General features: G+C 40.9%; 1 protein-coding gene across 5 annotated transcripts in view; it reads left to right on the forward strand.

Annotated features, from left to right (window-relative positions):
- The window catches only part of ttyh2 (tweety family member 2), a 29,678-nt gene that overhangs the window by 2,120 nt on the left and 10,405 nt on the right, over nucleotides 1-17,153 (forward strand). For 3 of the 5 annotated variants that reach the window (XM_077502417.1, XM_077502415.1, XM_077502414.1), the window contains 4 exons: nucleotides 7,983-8,170; nucleotides 10,974-11,085; nucleotides 15,087-15,313; nucleotides 16,295-16,390. In XM_077502417.1, the coding sequence (XP_077358543.1) occupies nucleotides 7,983-8,170; nucleotides 10,974-11,085; nucleotides 15,087-15,313; nucleotides 16,295-16,390 (623 nt within the window). The remainder of the gene's footprint in view (nucleotides 1-7,982; nucleotides 8,171-10,973; nucleotides 11,086-15,086; nucleotides 15,314-16,294; nucleotides 16,391-17,153) is intronic. The other 2 variants (XM_077502416.1, XM_077502418.1) reach the window with 1 other exon arrangement.

Here is a 17,153-nt window from a genome sequence, read left to right on the forward strand (position 1 = left end):
CCAGCAAGATTACGCAAAGAAAAAAAGCTTTGATTTGGCATTGAAAAAAAAAACAAGTAACATCATGTTATCTTACAAAAGGGGTGGAGAGTAATGAAAGGCGTTAACGTCTTTGTTTTGAAACCTGGTGAAGCAGCATGTGGCTCTTCTTCAGCCAAAGGTTATGCTCGCACTCCCTGTTCCAGGTAGCAATTTTATGTTTAGCATCAGGAAGCGGCTTTGTTTTTAGCAGTTCAGTTTATTAGTCACGGTGACACCATCACCGCACAAATTAGTGTTGGATGATTAATAGCAATTAATCAAGTTTTATCAAATACGGAAATTGGATTTTTGTGAGGGGGAAAAAAAGTGAAGTTTTAATTTGAAAGCCATTTGGATCAGACCCAACACAAACAGACACTCTTGTCAACATCATTGTCTGTGACTAGAAGGAGCAAAACAACACGCAACCCTTCGACCTCCTGAGGCAAAACCAACAAAAAGGTCCGCTCGAGTGATGGGGGTTGGGCCCCCCCCCCCCTTTTCCCTTTTGTTGAGGATGACCCCCCCGCCTGGGTCACAGGGTTTGCTTATGGGTCACGGGAGATTCTCAACCTTCCTAGAAGGAGTCTCTTAACACGAAAACTGCGTCTAAATTGTTTAAATTCGGCATCAAGTTGGTCTGGTGTGATGAAGCGCCGCACTTCCTTGCTTGTACCGAGCGTGCCTGCTTCACTGGGACTTAATGGCATCCCAGCTGCGAACGAGGCCCAGCCGAGCGCACTGTGCCGGAAAAAAAAAAAAAGACCCCCGTACCGTCCCCTCCTCCCTGAGGCATCGAGCAAAGCGTCACAGAGGATGACGAGGGGCGGGACTGATGATTGGAGGAAGGGTTGGGGGGGGGAGGTAGGGTTTTGTGTAATGATGGCAGTTTGAGTGCATTTGTCACTCACTTGTAATGGGAAGTTTATGTCTCTGGTGCCTTGTAGGAAGTGATGTCATGCTGCACTTCAGAGACAAGATAACTGCAACATGACCAAGGGAAATAGGGGAAATCCTTGAGAAAATCATGGACATTGAAATAAGAACTTAATGAAATCTATAGGCGATGTCTTAAAACTACTGTGATGATAAAAAGACCTTTGGCAAACACTTTTAGCGGTCCCCCTTTGGCCTGAAACCGTAACCCTTGTTGGTATGGAGGACCAAAACTGCCAAAATTCGAAATAAATAAATGACTAAATAAATAAATGAATAAATGTGTAAAAGTGAAAATAAAAATGAATATTAAAAAAATGTAATTCTAAATAAATGTCTAAATAAATGACTAAATAAAGAAATGTATAAATAAATAAATACATGACTAAAAGTGAAAATAAAAACGGATTTATTTCCATTTATATTTATTTTATTTAGATATAATTTTCGAATTCTATTTTTTTATATTCATTTTTATTTTCACTTTTAGACATTTATTTATTTATTTAGTAATTTATTTATTTTGAATTTTGGCAGTGTTGGTCCTCCATAGTGTTCTTAAAATAAATAAAATAGAGGAGAAAAAAAAATTTAAATCGATTTTTTTTTTTTTTGTGTGAAAAAAATCGGAGATTTTATTTTTTAGGCAAAATCGCCCAGCCCTAACCCAGTTTTTTTTTTTTAGTGTAACCGTGGCTTGAAACTCTACTTTGAAACCATAACTCTGGCTTGAAACCTTAATTTAAAACCCTAACCCTTGTTTGAAATCCTACTTTGAAACACCAAAAACAGTTTACAGAGTCATTGGGTTTCCTGCCACTATCTGTTGTCTTCAAATGTTGCCTAAAAGGGCATGCCTGACACTTTTAGGACAACCAAACTGTCAAATCTTATAATTACTGTACACAGCATGAAATTTCTGGATTTTCTCTTCAAAAAAAAAAAAAAAAAAGGAGAGGGGAAATCCACAGCCTTGCTTGTTCCATGACCCGCCACCCGTTTAGCTCTTGTCACATGGAGGGAATGTCACTGTCCACACCTGCTGCGTTGCTCTTCTTGCCATCACACATTTAGCACTGGTGTTATCGCACTTGCAGGCGACTTAAGCAGCGTAGCAGATGGCGTGTGTCTGTAACATTGTGCTTATGTATTCATTATAATCACCGCTTATGTGGCAAGTATTGATTTTAACAGGCATCAGGAGATAAATTTCAGCCACGGATTACAAGTCAGAAAAGGAATGACGAGCAGATGGTACGTTTGTGTTTATTCGGGCTGGGTATTGCCGCCAACCTCACGATACGATACGTATCACGATACAGGGGTCACGATACGATACGTATCACGATACAGGGATCACGATACAATAGGTATCACGATACAGGGGTCACGATACAGGGGTCACGATACGATACGTATCACGATACAGGGATCACGATACAATAGGTATCACGATACAGGGGTCACGATACGATACGTATCACGATACAGGGATCACGATACAATAGGTATCACGATACAGGGGTCACGATACGATACGTATCGCGATACATATTATATGATATAGATGGATATAGATATATTGCCGTATCGATTTTTTTGAGCACACCCCTCGTGTTTATACTGCCTCAAAACGTTTGTTTCATCTTAAAATATATTGGCCGCCCATTTAGGAAGCAAACTAGTCTGGACTAATAGTTTGATGGCATTTGATTGGGAATGTATGGATTGTTAAAAAAAAAAAAAAAAAAAAAAAAAAAAAAAACATTTATATGATTTTTTCCCACCTTTTTCCTTCCTCTTTTTTTAAGATTTTTTTTTATTATTTTTTTTTTCCCTATTTGATACGCCATCCAAGGATGCACACTGGTCCATTTGGCATTTCTCAAATCTCTGATGACTGTTATTATGCGCTCAAAGCCCTCGGGGACATTTTGGCTACTGGCCTTTATCACTTCCTCCTGATGTTCACACCTACACACCCCCACACACACGGGCGCACGCACACACCTATAAAATTTCACACGGCGATAATGCGTTTGTCAGCCTAGTTTCTTTACAATTCCCATGTGTTAAGTTGCAGCCAGCTGACAATGCGCTGATTGTCAGTCGTAGTCTCTTTCACGCCGAAGTTGCGTCAAATACTCGCATCGGCACCATGACGAAAGATAATTCATGTGGCAACCCGTTTATGCGTTAAAAGAAGTTGAGGTACATTGCTATGGAAGCCCAAAAGTATGGATTAATTAAAAAAAAATAAAAAAATAAATGATTTTTTAAATTTATTATTATTATTACTATTATTGTTATTATTATTTATTTATTTTTATTATTTTTTTTATAAATTAAAAAGTGTTGGGACTTCCAAGTGTTTGCAGTGAATAAATAAACAGTTTTCTAAAGTCTTCTACTGTAAATAAAGTTTTCCAAAATTTCAACATAATTTCTATTTTTTTTATTATTATTAGTTTTTTATAAATTAAAAAGTGTTGGGACTTCCCAGTGTCAGCAGTGACAAATGTATGCAAAATTAAATGTATGTATTAATTTGGGGTTTTCGTCGGGGTTCAAAAGATCTTCGCAGACAGACAAATGGAATATGTTATGTATAATGTCTTTGCATCAAATAAAAAGTGTCTGTGAACATCTTACAAATCTCAATGATAACACCAAATTTGCTATACGTTCGCAAGCATTCACTTCTCGGTGAGATTCCAGCTTTATCCGCCTTCAGATTCATAAAAAGGCCGATGCCGATATTTGTCAACATGCCAGATATCGGCACCGATAATCGGTCTATCCCTATTTCAAGATAACGATGCTTCCGGTGAGCGGAATGCGTGCCGTTAAAATATGCAGCGTGTTTTTAAAGTTAACGGAAGGTCGGATTGTGCGTTGAAGTAAGTGCTGCAAGCAGGACGGTGGTTGGGCCGTGCGTGTTTCTGCATTCGCATCCTTTCCTTCCCCTTGCATGGCTGCTACATAATTTACAAGCCATTATTTCCGCGGAGGAGACCATCACGGAGAACGTGCAAAAGGCGTGGACTGTTTGCAACATCGGCGACTTGGGAATTGTTCCGCAAAAATAGAGTGCGTCGTTGTTGTTTTTTTTTCTTCTCCCGGACAACAACAAAGAGGACATCAACTATTCTTTTGACAGCTCGGATCAGCTCCATCGCTTCCCTCCCGACCCGCCGCATTCCCTCCTTTCTCCGCATCGCCTTGGCTGCGGGGAATCACAAGACGGCCATTGAAGCGGGGCCCGTCACATGCTGCTCCATTCAAATAGACGCTCACGGTTTCCCTTTTCACTCGGCGAGCTGCGTGTTACCATGGCGATGCACTCAGTGTTTAACCCGGAGTTCTCATTTTTACCGTCCTACATTTGCTTCGGCCTGCTCGTGTTGTTTTTGTTTCACGGGCCGCCGTGACCCCGCTGCATGTTTGCGTGGGGCAAATAAAGCGAGTGCAGTTTATGACCACAAACATGCAAAAAACATGAAACCCTAACCCTGGCCTGAAAGCCTACCATTAAACCATAATTCAAACCAAAACCCTAACATGCGGCAGTTAACTCATTCAAACCCAAAAACGTATAAATACGTTTTTAATACGTTGTCCTGCACTCCCAAAAACGTATGTATACATTTTTTTTCTTTTGCTAGAGCATACAGAAGGCTTTGATACAACTTCTGACATGTAGAGGTTGTTTAAAGCAATGGTAGTTATTACATAAAATGGCCAGCAGGTGGCAGCAGAGTATAAGCGTTCAACCATGGCCATGTTGCAACAAGCTCTTTTTCCCAGTTTTTTCAACAGGTTTGCGAATAATGATGAAACTTAAGTTATATTCTAATGCTAATTGCTGCAAAACGGAAACAGATACAAATATACTTTTTTTTCCTGATGAAAGAAGAGACTCTAAGAGACGTTTTATTATTTTTATTTATTCATTTATTTATTTTTAATGCTTGAGCATACAGAAGGCCTTGATGCAACCTCTGACCTGAAGAGGACGCTTAAAGCAATGATAGTTGTTACTAGGGGTGTGAATTGCCTAGTACCTGACGATTCGATTCGTATCACGATTCACAGGTCACGATTCGATTCGATACCGATTAATCCCGATACGAATTTATAAGTCGATTGTTGCGATTTTTTTCATTCAAATTTAGAAAATACTAATCAGTAAGCTTGTAGAGTGTAAGATTTATATGAAAATGTATTATTTATTTATCTGAAATTTCAGACTTATAGAGGTTGTAATCTGTTTCATGTTTGAACAGCATTAAAATAAAATATTAAGGCTTAATGTTCCGTTCATATAACATTCTTCCATGCTCAAGGTGTGAATCCTAAAAAAAAAAAAAAAAAAAAAAAAAAAAAAAAAAAAAAAAACGATTCTGCCGATTATTGAATCGATTCGAGAATCGCGCGATGTAGTATCGCGATATATCGCCGAATCGATTTTTTTTTAACACCCCTAGTTGTTACAAACGATGGCCAGCAGGTGACAGCAGAGTATAAGAGATAAACCAGGGTCATGTTGCAAAAAAGCTCTTTTCTCCGGTGTTTTAATACATTCATTGCCAGACCAGCAAAAAAAAAAGCATCATTTGACGTCTTTTTCCGTCAATGGCAGTGAATGAGTTATACAGGCCAAAAAGAGTCAACACAAGAGTACACAGAACCGTATCTTTGTAATATACAGTGGATGGGCGAGTGTTGACTTGAATGAAACTTCCGTATCTTTTTCTTACCTGAACTATAACCAAGGTTGAACCCCAACTTGATACCCTAATTTAAAACAAGAACTCAAACCCAGGCTTTAAACCCCAATTTAATATCCTAAATTGAAACCATGCTGTAATATGTGTCCCGCGTCATACTTATTAAAATGGAAATTTGAATTAATGAATTAAAGAAAAGAACAGAAATAAGACCAGCATAAGCTTTTATTCAAATTTTTTTTGTACAAAAGGTTTCTTATGTGTCAATTTGACCCGCAATATAACGCGAAGGGCATGTAATTCCCTCTCATTTGCGCGCCTGATTTATGATGAAAGTCGAGCGGGTCGCCATCATAGCCGTGAAATGAGACAGATGGAGCGAAAACGAGCGTCCACGGTTCCATCTTTTTTTTTTTTTTTTTTTTTGCTCTTTTATGGCGTCGAACGGACCAGGCCCATCTTTTTTTTTTTTCCCTCTCTTTCAGTTTGCCGTAATCCAGCAGATTCTCCCTATTTTGGGGTTTTAATCCTGCTCTGCTCTTGCAGGATGCATGACACTCACCATGGGAACATATGGCTCGGCAAGCAAAAGATGTTAGGCGCTCTAGAAAGGAAATAGAAGGGGGGGGGGGGGGGGGGGTTAACCCATCTGCTCGCATTGGACGATCTATTTTCGTCCCGTCTTTCACAGAAGGTGGGACCAAGAGGAAGAGGAGGGTGTCGGCGGGGGTTTGTAGGAAGAGTGGAGATGAAGAGCAGCGCAAGGAGGTGCCTGCTCGCCAGCTGGAGGCGAGGGATGCTGGCAGAGGAGATGAGAGCCCCCCCTAGTAAGCAAGTTGGCCTTGTTTTCTGCGAGCCCCTCAGATGTGGAGATGATCACGGCTCGCCGTCTTCCTCACTGATCATTACTGTAACTCACACGAAGAAATGTGGCGGAAACAAATACTCGGAAACGCCAGATTTGTTAGCTTTTTTTTTTTTTTTTACTGATACGTTGTTCTTTCAAGACAGATGTTGCAGAGAGCGTTTGAAAAGCCCGACCGACCTAGCTTGGAACCATAAACCAAACCTGAACTTCAAATTCTCACTTGATTCTCTTATTTGAAACCCTAACTGATTTGACACCTTAACCCACACCTGAATCCTTATCCATACTGGAAACCCTAACCCAAGCTTTAATTGAAAACTTTCAAGCCTCCATGTTACAGAACTTTTGGGTAAAAAGGGACCAATCCAACTTTTTGGGTTTATCCCAAAAGGTAAGAAAAAAAAAAAAGGAAAAAAAAGTGGTTTTGTACAGGGATAGACCGATTATCACCAGGGCTGATTCTCGGTGCAGATATTTGGCATTTTGACAAATATCGGTATCGGCCTTTTGACCAATCTGAAGGCTGATAAAGCGAGCATTTCGGACATATTCTGACAATTTTTCACTGTCTGCGAAAATCTTTTGAAACTTTTTATGACCCCTGATCAAAACCCTAAATTTGATACGTTCGCATGCATTTGTTGCACAGTGAGGTAGACGAGGAACTTTTCATTTATGGATCTACAGTGTGTCCATAAAGTTTCTTTACCATTTAAAAAAAAATATTAAAAATGCAATTGATTAGATATTTTATTTAGATTTGTTCAATTTCCACTTTATAAATAATGATGCAGACACTGGGAATTCCCTACACTTGTATTTTTAAGAATTAAAAAAAAAAAGTAAAAAAAAAATGATGAAAATCCCTGCGATTTTTTGTTTAAATTATTTTGTTATAATTTTTAAACAAAGCTGGCAATATAGTTTAAAATTAAAAGAAAGTACATAAAAAATAATGACACTAGTATTTTCTCTTCTACTGCAAATAAATATCGGCTATGGTCCTCCTTGACTAATAATCGGTATCAGTATCAGCCTTAAAAAAGCCAAATCGGTCTATGACTAGTTTTGTATAATAGAACCTCAAAAATTGAGTTGTTTTTTTGGGGGGTTATTCATTTGCGGGTTAACTGAATAACCCAAAAATTTGGCTTAGTCAATTTTTCAGCCATTTTGGGTTATTGTTTTTAGAGATTTTGTTTGATACCTTATTTTGAAATCCTAACATTAGCTTGAAATCCTGGCCCTTACTTGATACCCTAAATTAAAAACCTGATCCTGATTTGACACTGCTGTGTAAAAAAATAACCCAATTTATATAAGTGTCAATTTGCCCCGATTTCATGTATTGTTCTGTACAAAACCACCAATATTTTGACTTCATATTTTGATTTGAATGATTGTTTTTTTGGGGGGGTCTTGTTCAGTCTCTGCTGTTTCTGGGCTGCGTGGCGGCGACGGTGCTGGGCGTCAACCTGCTGTGTCTGGCCGTCTACCTGAGCTGCCTGTGTTGCCGCCGCAAGGATGACGACGACGACGGCGGCAGCGAGGACGGCAAGAAGCCGGCGTCGTGCTGCGTCACCTGGTCGGCCGTCACCGCGGGCCTCATCACCTGGTGAGGAACCGCGACACTTCACGTCGTCGGGCTCATTTCCATTTAGTTTGTAGTCTGTAAAGCCTGGTTTGAAACCTTACCTCAATCCTTGAACTGAAACGTTAAACTCTAAATCTGGCTTTAAACACGAACCGAAATCTGAAAACTCGGAATCTGGTTTAAGAGCCCAACTTGATACCCACATTTGAAAGCCTCATCTTGAACCCCTAACTTCAAGCCATAATTCAAAGCCCTAACTTAAAACCCGAACACTGACTTGAAAGCTTAAAGAGATACTTCACTTCTTTAGCCCATTATAGCAATAAAAAGTTGATATTTTGACTATAATTAATTTGATACTTTCATTATTTTTCACATACAATTAGTACCTTTTAAGAACACATTTTGCAACTTGCTGTCGACTGAAAATGACATCACAAGGGCTCAGGTAACCAATCACAGCTCAGCTTGCGAATGTCACATGACCAAACCTAGAAAACGTGAGCTGTGATTGGTTCCCTGAGCCCTTGTGATGTCATTTTCAGTCGACAGCGAGTTGCAAAACGTGTTTTTAAAGGTACTAATTGTACATGAAAAATAATGAAAATATCACATTGATTTTAGGCAAAATATTAATGTTTGACTGGCCAAAATGGCGAAATAAGTCAAGTATCGCTTCCACACTAACTCAAATCTGAAACTTTATGCTAACTTGAAACCACGATTTGAAGTCCCAAGTGAAACCTTATCCCAGTCTTAAAACCCTAATTTAACACCCCAATCTTGTTTTGAGAGCACAATACAAAACTGAAACTTTAACCTTCGATATAAACCTTAATTTGATACCATTGCCCTGGTTTGAAACCCTAACTGGAAACTCTAACCCAAACATAAAACCCTAAGCACGGTTTGAAACCATACTTTATTTGTGATCAACATAACGATAGCATTTTCAAGCACAAGATGTAAACAGAATGATTTTTACTCAACATGGTCAGTGTGAGCAGTACTTAGTTTTTATCGTCTCCGTGTCGGAAAAAACAAAACAAGACTTCCCTCTTGTTATTCTCAAGGTGTTTTCTATTTCCTCTTCGATTTACTCCGCAAACACTTCGCATGCACCGCAGCGCTCGGCGTTTCCTTTCTGCGCGTCTCTCTTGGCCCCTCGTGTCCTCGCAGCAGACTGACCGTGCCCGCCTCACTTTCATTAAAAAAAAAAAACGTCTGGTCATTTTATTAGGTACAGCTTCAGAATCCACAATGCCAGCTTTGAGATGACACCAGAGGATCGAAACGTGTTCTGTTTCGTCCCTCCCGGGCGCCAGACAAAAGTCACGGTACGCCGTACAGGAAGTGATGGCGCGTGGTCGGAGCTTACATCAGCGGCTCGTTAAGCTGCCCTCAGACACACGCGCTCTCGCTCTCTTTCTCTGTTGCAAAGTGGCTAATTGAATCGAGCCCGCTCGAAACCATGTGACAGTCATGTTGTACGACACGCCACTGTCGAGTTTTTTTTTTTTGCGTTTTCAGATGTTTTTACTGTTCGTTCGTGTCCTACTCATTATTTAATGCCGCACGCCGTTGACCTTTTACTAGCGCCTTTTCTCTGTGACCTTTTAAAGGCGCAGTATGTAACAGGAAAAGGCAGTAAATTATGTATCGATTTGCTGACAAATGTGACGTTTGCTATCAATGAGTGTTTTTTTTTTGTTATGTTGAAAAGGTCTCCTTGCGCAACACACAAGACGTAACAGGAAACAAAACAAAATCTAGACAAAAACAGATCATGACAAACGTAAATAAAATTTAGAATGGTCGCCAAACGACGTAGCAGCAGTTGCTCTTCTCGTCCGTTCGGCTGCCAGTTTGGGTCAAAATGTAAATATTTAATAAACTTGTCTGAGTCGATTCGTTTTAGCCGCCAGCCTTTTTTTTTTTTTTTTTTTTTCCCTCTCTGCCGCCGCCGCTGCTGCTGCCGTTTCACTTTAGTTTTCCCCTAAATTCCTCCCGTCTTTTTCTCTGCATTGTCATTCCTCGCCGTGACAGTTGTGCTGTCTGTGATATTCTTTCTCTTTGGCTTAGACTTCAGCTAGAAAAGCACACGTGAGGAAAATGTGGTGTATTAAAAAAAAATTAAAAAAATAAAAAAATCTTGAATTAATGAGACTGTTGCCTGGAGTTAAGCCCGAGAATTTTTAGCATCTGCACAATGGCGGGTGAACAAAGAGGAAGAACATTCAGCGAACCAAACGCGAGTCTTTATGTGCATCATTATCATACCTCGCGTGCGCCCCGAATTGTGCGCGCTAATACCCTTTTCCACGCCGTGTTTTTCCTCTCTCCCGCCGCGTGTTTCATTCGCCGCTCGGCAAATATTGTGATTTATTCACGTCACGTCTCGTGACGCTCGTCTTCGCCGGTAGCGCTGCGCTCAAACGCGCCGCCTGTGCTAGCTTGTACCTGCGGGCCGAACGCTAACAAGACGCCTTGTTGTTTAAATGATGAGCGTCGTCGTCGTGCAATTGTCATGCTAAGCTAGTGCTAATGTACTCATTCATACAGGAAGTGGTGGACAGCGTATTAATGATTATATCAGCTGTTCTTCTGCTTGTGAGGCTAACATGACGTAACATAAATAAAAATAGATGAACAAAAATATCATACATTTCAGCCAGGACAAGTTTTTGACAGACACATTTTCATGCTTGTAATCTTTGCCAACGTATTTCCCTTCTGTCTTCATAAAAAAAAAAAGTTTCCTTTAAGTTCCTCCTGTCTCTGGTCTCTGAAATCTGACAAAACGCTAACTGCGCCTCTCCCGCAGCGTTGCCGTGGGCGTGGGTTTCTACGGCAACAGCGAAACCAACGATGGCATCTACCAGCTGACGTACTCGCTGTACAACGCCAACAACACGCTGGCCGGCGTGGACAACCTGGTAGGTGCAACGTAGTGACGAAGCGTTAGCGTTAGCAACTTGTCTGAAGATGAGAACATTGCTAGCCGTGTTGCTAAATTAACGTGTTGTCATAAAAGAGTGAGTCGGCCTGCAAGTACTTTTAATTATCGGGTGTTAATTAAGGTTTTGGTCCATTGATGTTTAAGGGGCTGTTGTTGTTCTTACGATAAATAACATTAGCCTGTTTCTTAGTTTTTCTGCTTTTATTGTGTTATTCAAGGTCGCGACTAACTGACATACAAAACAAAAACAACCCAAAGACAATTCCAAGTTCAAACCCTAACTTGATACCCTAAGAGTGGCTTCAAATCATAAAATTAACCGCTAATGCTGTCTTGACACCCACCCCAAATCTGAACCTCTAACTGACTTGAAACCTTAATTTGAAACCTAAACATGATACTTTAATGTGAAACCCCTGAACCAAATTTGCAACCATAACCTTAACTTGAAACCCTGACCCTGTCTTGAAACCCAAATATGTGAAATCTATACCTAAATTTGAACCCTGAACATAGTCTCAAAACCTCGTCTTGAAACCCTTAACCAAAATTGAAACTCAAACCGATCCACTATTATTTTAAACCCCAACACGGTCTTGAAATCGAACCATGTATAAAAACGAACTTGGTGTGAAACCTTGACTTGGTCGTTACTTGAAACCCTACTCCAAAGTTCCATCCAGAATCTTTTCCTGAACACCCAATTTGAATTTGAAACCCAACTTAAATCCCAATCCCTTGTTTGAAACCCTAACCTGAAAGCCGAGCCTTCGTCTTTGCTTCAAAGCCTGAATTAGAAACCCTGAACCACCCTTAAAGCGCTTGAAACCCTAACCATAACTTTAAAACCATAAAGCACATGCCTTGAAACCCTAACCAAAATTGAAACTCTCACCCAAACTGACTTGAAGACCGATCCGTATCCCACACCGAACCGCCCCCCCTGTTTTTGTCCATGGAGAGGAAGCAGCTTGTCTGAAATCTTGCAAACGTGTGAACTCCATCCGGCGCATAATTGGATGTGACATTCTTTATTTGGGGAAATCCCATGCTCGGTGCTTTCCTGAAGGGACCGCATCGCACACATGCGGGTCCATAGACTGCTAAGAAGCGGTCTTCTTAAGCAGCACAAAGAGCCCAGTGTGCCGCGGTTCCCTTGCAGGAAACAAAATGCTTATAATGAGGGCGGCAAACGGGGGACAATTCAGAGCTTCGATTGAAATTGGAGAAAGGCCGGACTCCTTTGTAGAGCCGCTATGGAGGAGGCAAGACCTTGATTGGCCACAGTCTGGAAGATATGCTGATGATGTGTTGAGGAACGCCCACTTTGGAAGTGAAGCACAAAGATGAATGGTGGCCAAAAGAGAATGTTTTGAATAATGGACACTGGAACCGAGCGCGACTAATATTAACTCCGTAGTTTGGAAATGTCTTGGCAGTGTCTCGCTGGACCGGGTCCCGTCAAAGACAAATCAATGCCGGTCGGCTAAAGTGTTCTGTCACTGATGGGCCAATTTTGCAAAAAAAAAAAACATGGGCGAGCACATGTTTCCGCTGAGCTCCATTAGCCGGCGGCGACGAGAGTCACTATCTTTGAGTTACCTCGCACCCGTGTTCCCATGACACGCTCCGGCTTCCCTGTTAAACTTTAATTGGGGCCAGAGCGCCACACGCCGTTTAATTTCATTCTTAGATTTATGATAACCGTGTTAAAATTACAGCTGTAAAATCATTCCCTTTTTAAAAATAGATATCTAAATGTAATATATAACAAATAAAAACATATATATATTAGGGGTGTCAAAATTGTTCGTTAATTTAAAGTTCTTTTAACGCCACTATTTTTTTTTTACCGCGCGATTAATTTTTAACTTACTTATTTGGAAAGTCTGACATCCCGTTTGACTGCAAAAACACCAGACAGCAAATTTCCAATTCCTGCCAGCTTCACTGTATACGTCGACTTTGTCTTCTTTGTTTGTTTACAGCTTGTAAAGATAAAAATCACAAACTCAAATTGCTTTGCGCCCCGACCGGACACGCAGCCAATTATTGCTTCAGCCGTCACGCTTGGATGGATTCCACTGGGAAAATCGTATCTGGGATCCATCGGCGAGAATCGCGTATAGGATTGCTGTTTTCCCTTCCCTCCACTCCACTTCAGGCGGTTTTGAGATTAGATTCTCACAGGGTTGCGCGAGCTGCGTGTTGTCCTGCCGAAATCATGGTAACTTCCCTTTCAGTTGATTCATGATCATATAAAATTCATTTAATTGTGATTCCCCCCCCCCCCCCCCTAAATATTACATTTGTGATTTAACATGCAATTATTTATTTCAAAGTCCTCTTTCCATGTATTTTTTTTTTTAACAAACGCAGGAAATAACTTAATCTATCAGATTTATGTATTACACTGCATATACAAGCTTTGGTTTTATTGGTTAGTCTTTGACTAAAATAACAGAAAATGAACTGTGAATTAATGTGAAAGACAGTTATTAACTCATTTGCTCCCAATAACGTGTAAATACGTTTTTTACATGTTTTAAGTGTCCCAAAGACGTATTTATACGTTTTTTTTGTTTTTGTTTTTTTTTTTATGCTAGAGCATACAGAAGGCTTTGATGCAGCCTCTCAACTGCAAAGAATGGTTACAGAAATGGTAGTTATTACACAAACGGCCAGCAAGTGGCAGCAGAGCAAAGGAGATCAACCAGGGCCATGTAGAAAAAAAGCTCAATTACTTACAATTTTAAATAGATTTGTGAAAACTGATGAAACTTAGCTCTCTTCTAATGCTAATTGCTGCAAAACGGAAACAGATAGAACATACTTTTTTTTTCTCCTGATGAAAGAAGAGACTTTAATCTATCTTTTGATAGGTTCCATACTTTTATAGCAATAGAACACAATATTCTGTGGGCCTTGCAAAATCAGTCAAAATCCAGTAAAACAGCCGGGAGTGAACGGGATTGCTTCTGTCAAAATGGCGGCGAGTGAATGAGTTAAAGAACTAAAACTAATAAAAAAAATTAACAGAACCGCCCTGAAAACTATTTAAAACTAACTAAAATTAAAAAAACAAAACTCAAAACGAAATAAAAACTAAAATAAAAAACTCCCAAACTATAATAACCAACTGCCATATTACAAATAAATTAGTTTATGTATTGTAGCATTTTTCTAAATGTGCAAAAGCACAAATAAATTATTTGTACAATTTTTAGGACTAAACACAATTTCTCTTCATAACATTATGTGGCCCGTGCGTCCTTCTGATTTTCTGTATGTGGCCCTCAAATGAAAAAGTTTGGACACCCCTGTGCTAACCAGTCATAATAAATACATAAATAACTAAATAAATAAAGCCACTGAAATGAAGCAATTTTTTGCCCCCCAAAAATTGCAGCCATTGCAATTTGTTGATTTATGATCAGGAGGCGGCTCGTGTTTAGTGTAAAGTGTTAGTCAAGAGCGCTTGTAATTTCTTCCACGTTTCGGAATTGGACAGACAATTTTGGGTGAAACGTGCCAACGACGGCTGATTTGTGAGCTCCTTCGTCCCGTTTCGGGAGGCTACGCGATGAAAATAGCAACTAATCCCTCACACAACAATACGACCGGCCTCTCCATTAGGCGCTAAGCACCCGCAGCTGAAGGGGAGCATTTATTAGCCTTTTTAATTATCGCGTCTCGCCATTTCCTCGTAAACAAGCGCTCCCTCCCAGCAAAGTCGGGCGTTTATAATTAAAGGCCGGGAAGCGCTCGTGTCGAGTAAATTCGGCAGTTTGCCGTCCTCCTCGGAGGGTTCATTAGCCGCCGGCTCAAAGAGGTAAACACGATGTCGGTCTTGCTTGCTGCTACGTGTGGTCAGATGATCAAGTCTGGTGAAGCAGCATGTGGCTCAGATGCAGCGTTCTACGAAACTTTATAAGCCCGTATCGTCCATCTTCTTGTTCCTTCTGATTGCGTTGTGAGCTGCAGGTGAGCACCACCATGGGCAACATGAAGAGAGGCCTGCACCAGCACCTGGCCCGGCTGGACGAGATCTTCGCCACGCGCGGCGACTACGTGCAGACGCTGCAGTTCATGCAGCAGATGGCCGACAACGTCATCAAGCAGCTGGTGGGCTTGCCCGACTGGGCTCAGGCCGACGTCAACCTGGCGTCCGTGGCCAAGCAGGCGGCAAGTGTGGAGTACTACAGGTGAGTGATACTTGAAACCCGAATTTGAAATTCCAATTTTGGCTTCAAAATCGATCTGGAAATCCTACTCGGAATGTCCTAAACTTGACTAAAAACCTTAACCTAGACAAGACATCTTGATTTGAAACCCAAACATTAAATCATAACTAGGGGTGCACCGATCAATCGGCCGGCCGATTTATCGGCCCCGATTTCCTTAATTTTGGAAGATCGGTGATCGGCCGATCTCTTAACTCATTCACTCGCCGCCATTTTCACAGAAGCAATCCCGTTTGCTCCCGGCTGTTTCTATCTCTTTCCGTTTTGCAGCAATTAGCATTAGAAGAGAGCTAAGTTTCATCAGTTTTCACAAATCTATTCAAAATTCTCAGTAATTGAGCTTTTTTTTCTACATGGCCCTGGTTGATCTCCTTTGCTCTGCTGCCACCTGCTGGCCGTTTGTGTAATAACTACCATTTCTGCAATCGTTCTTTGCAGTTGAGAGGCTGCATCACAGCCTTCTGTATGCTCTAGCATAAAACAAAAAAAAACGTATAAATACGTCTTTGGGACACTTAAAACATAAAAAAAAAAGTATTTATGCGTTATTGGGAGCAAATGAGTTAAAAAATAAGCCGATCTTTTCCACCAATCTCATCTCCATCCTCAGAGGTCTGAAAAAAATCAGCCACTGTCCTCTTCTGCTGAGATGATTAATAGGATTTTCATTTTTATTTGAGAGAACCACTTCACGTGCAGTTCAAACAACTGTTTTTTTTTTTAGGACTAAACACAATTTCTCTCCATAACATTATGTGGCCCTTGCGTCCTTCTGATTTTCTGTACGTGGCCCTCAAATGCCAAAGCTTGAACACCCCTGCTCTAATAAGTATTTGCTTGTTCACAAATATAAATTGTATACATTGACCTGCCCCGCAAACGGGTAGCAGCTGTTACATGGGTTGTTTTGTATGCTGATGTGATTTTTTTTCTGCGTCGTAGGTGGCTGGCCTACCTGCTGCTCCTCATCCTTGACCTCATCATCTGCCTGCTGGCTTGTCTGGGACTCGCCAAGCAGTCTCGCTGGCTGCTCACCACGTGAGTGGCGTCGTAAAACGTCGTCGATTAGCGCGCCAAGTTGCTAAATCCCATCCGGAGTTTCACCGTACGCTTATGGCGCATTCTTCACAACAGATGCCCGCGACACATTTAATCAGCGGCCCAGATGTTCAGCCGCCGAATCCACTGAGCGTAACGCTAACACGATCGCTCCGTTCTGCGCCCAAATCAAACACGACGTGATCCCCGTTTGCATTTAGATGAACACACTGACAACAAGCAGCCAATGTAGTCACTTACAATAATAACTTCCTCACGCTACGCATCAGGACTGCGAAGGATATTGCAACTTTTCCTCCATTGAAACCCTTTTTTCAAACCCCAATGTTGACTTAAAACCCCAATTTGTTACCCTACACCAGATTCGAAACCCTCATTTCAAACCATAACCGTCATTTGAAACACGAATCTGATACTGCAACCCTGAATTGAAACCCTAACCCCGGCCAGCAACCCTCATTTGAAACCCCACTTTGACACCTTGACTACAAACCCTCTTTTGAAGTCGGTCACTGGCTTGAAAACCTCATTTGAAACCCGACCCCAGTCTTGAACCCTGAATTCATTGATCCCCTATTCCACTTTTGAAAGTTTGAAACCTTAACTTGACTTGAAACCCTACTTTGAACCCATATTCCAGGGTTGAAATACTAACATGAAACCCTCATTAGAAAGTTTAACCCTGCCTTGGAACCCAACTTTTGAAACCTTGATTTCAAACTCCAATCCCAATCTTGAAAAC

Source organism: Festucalex cinctus, chromosome 17 (assembly GCF_051991245.1).
Source record: "Festucalex cinctus isolate MCC-2025b chromosome 17, RoL_Fcin_1.0, whole genome shotgun sequence".
Taxonomy (NCBI): Eukaryota; Metazoa; Chordata; class Actinopteri; order Syngnathiformes; family Syngnathidae; genus Festucalex; species Festucalex cinctus.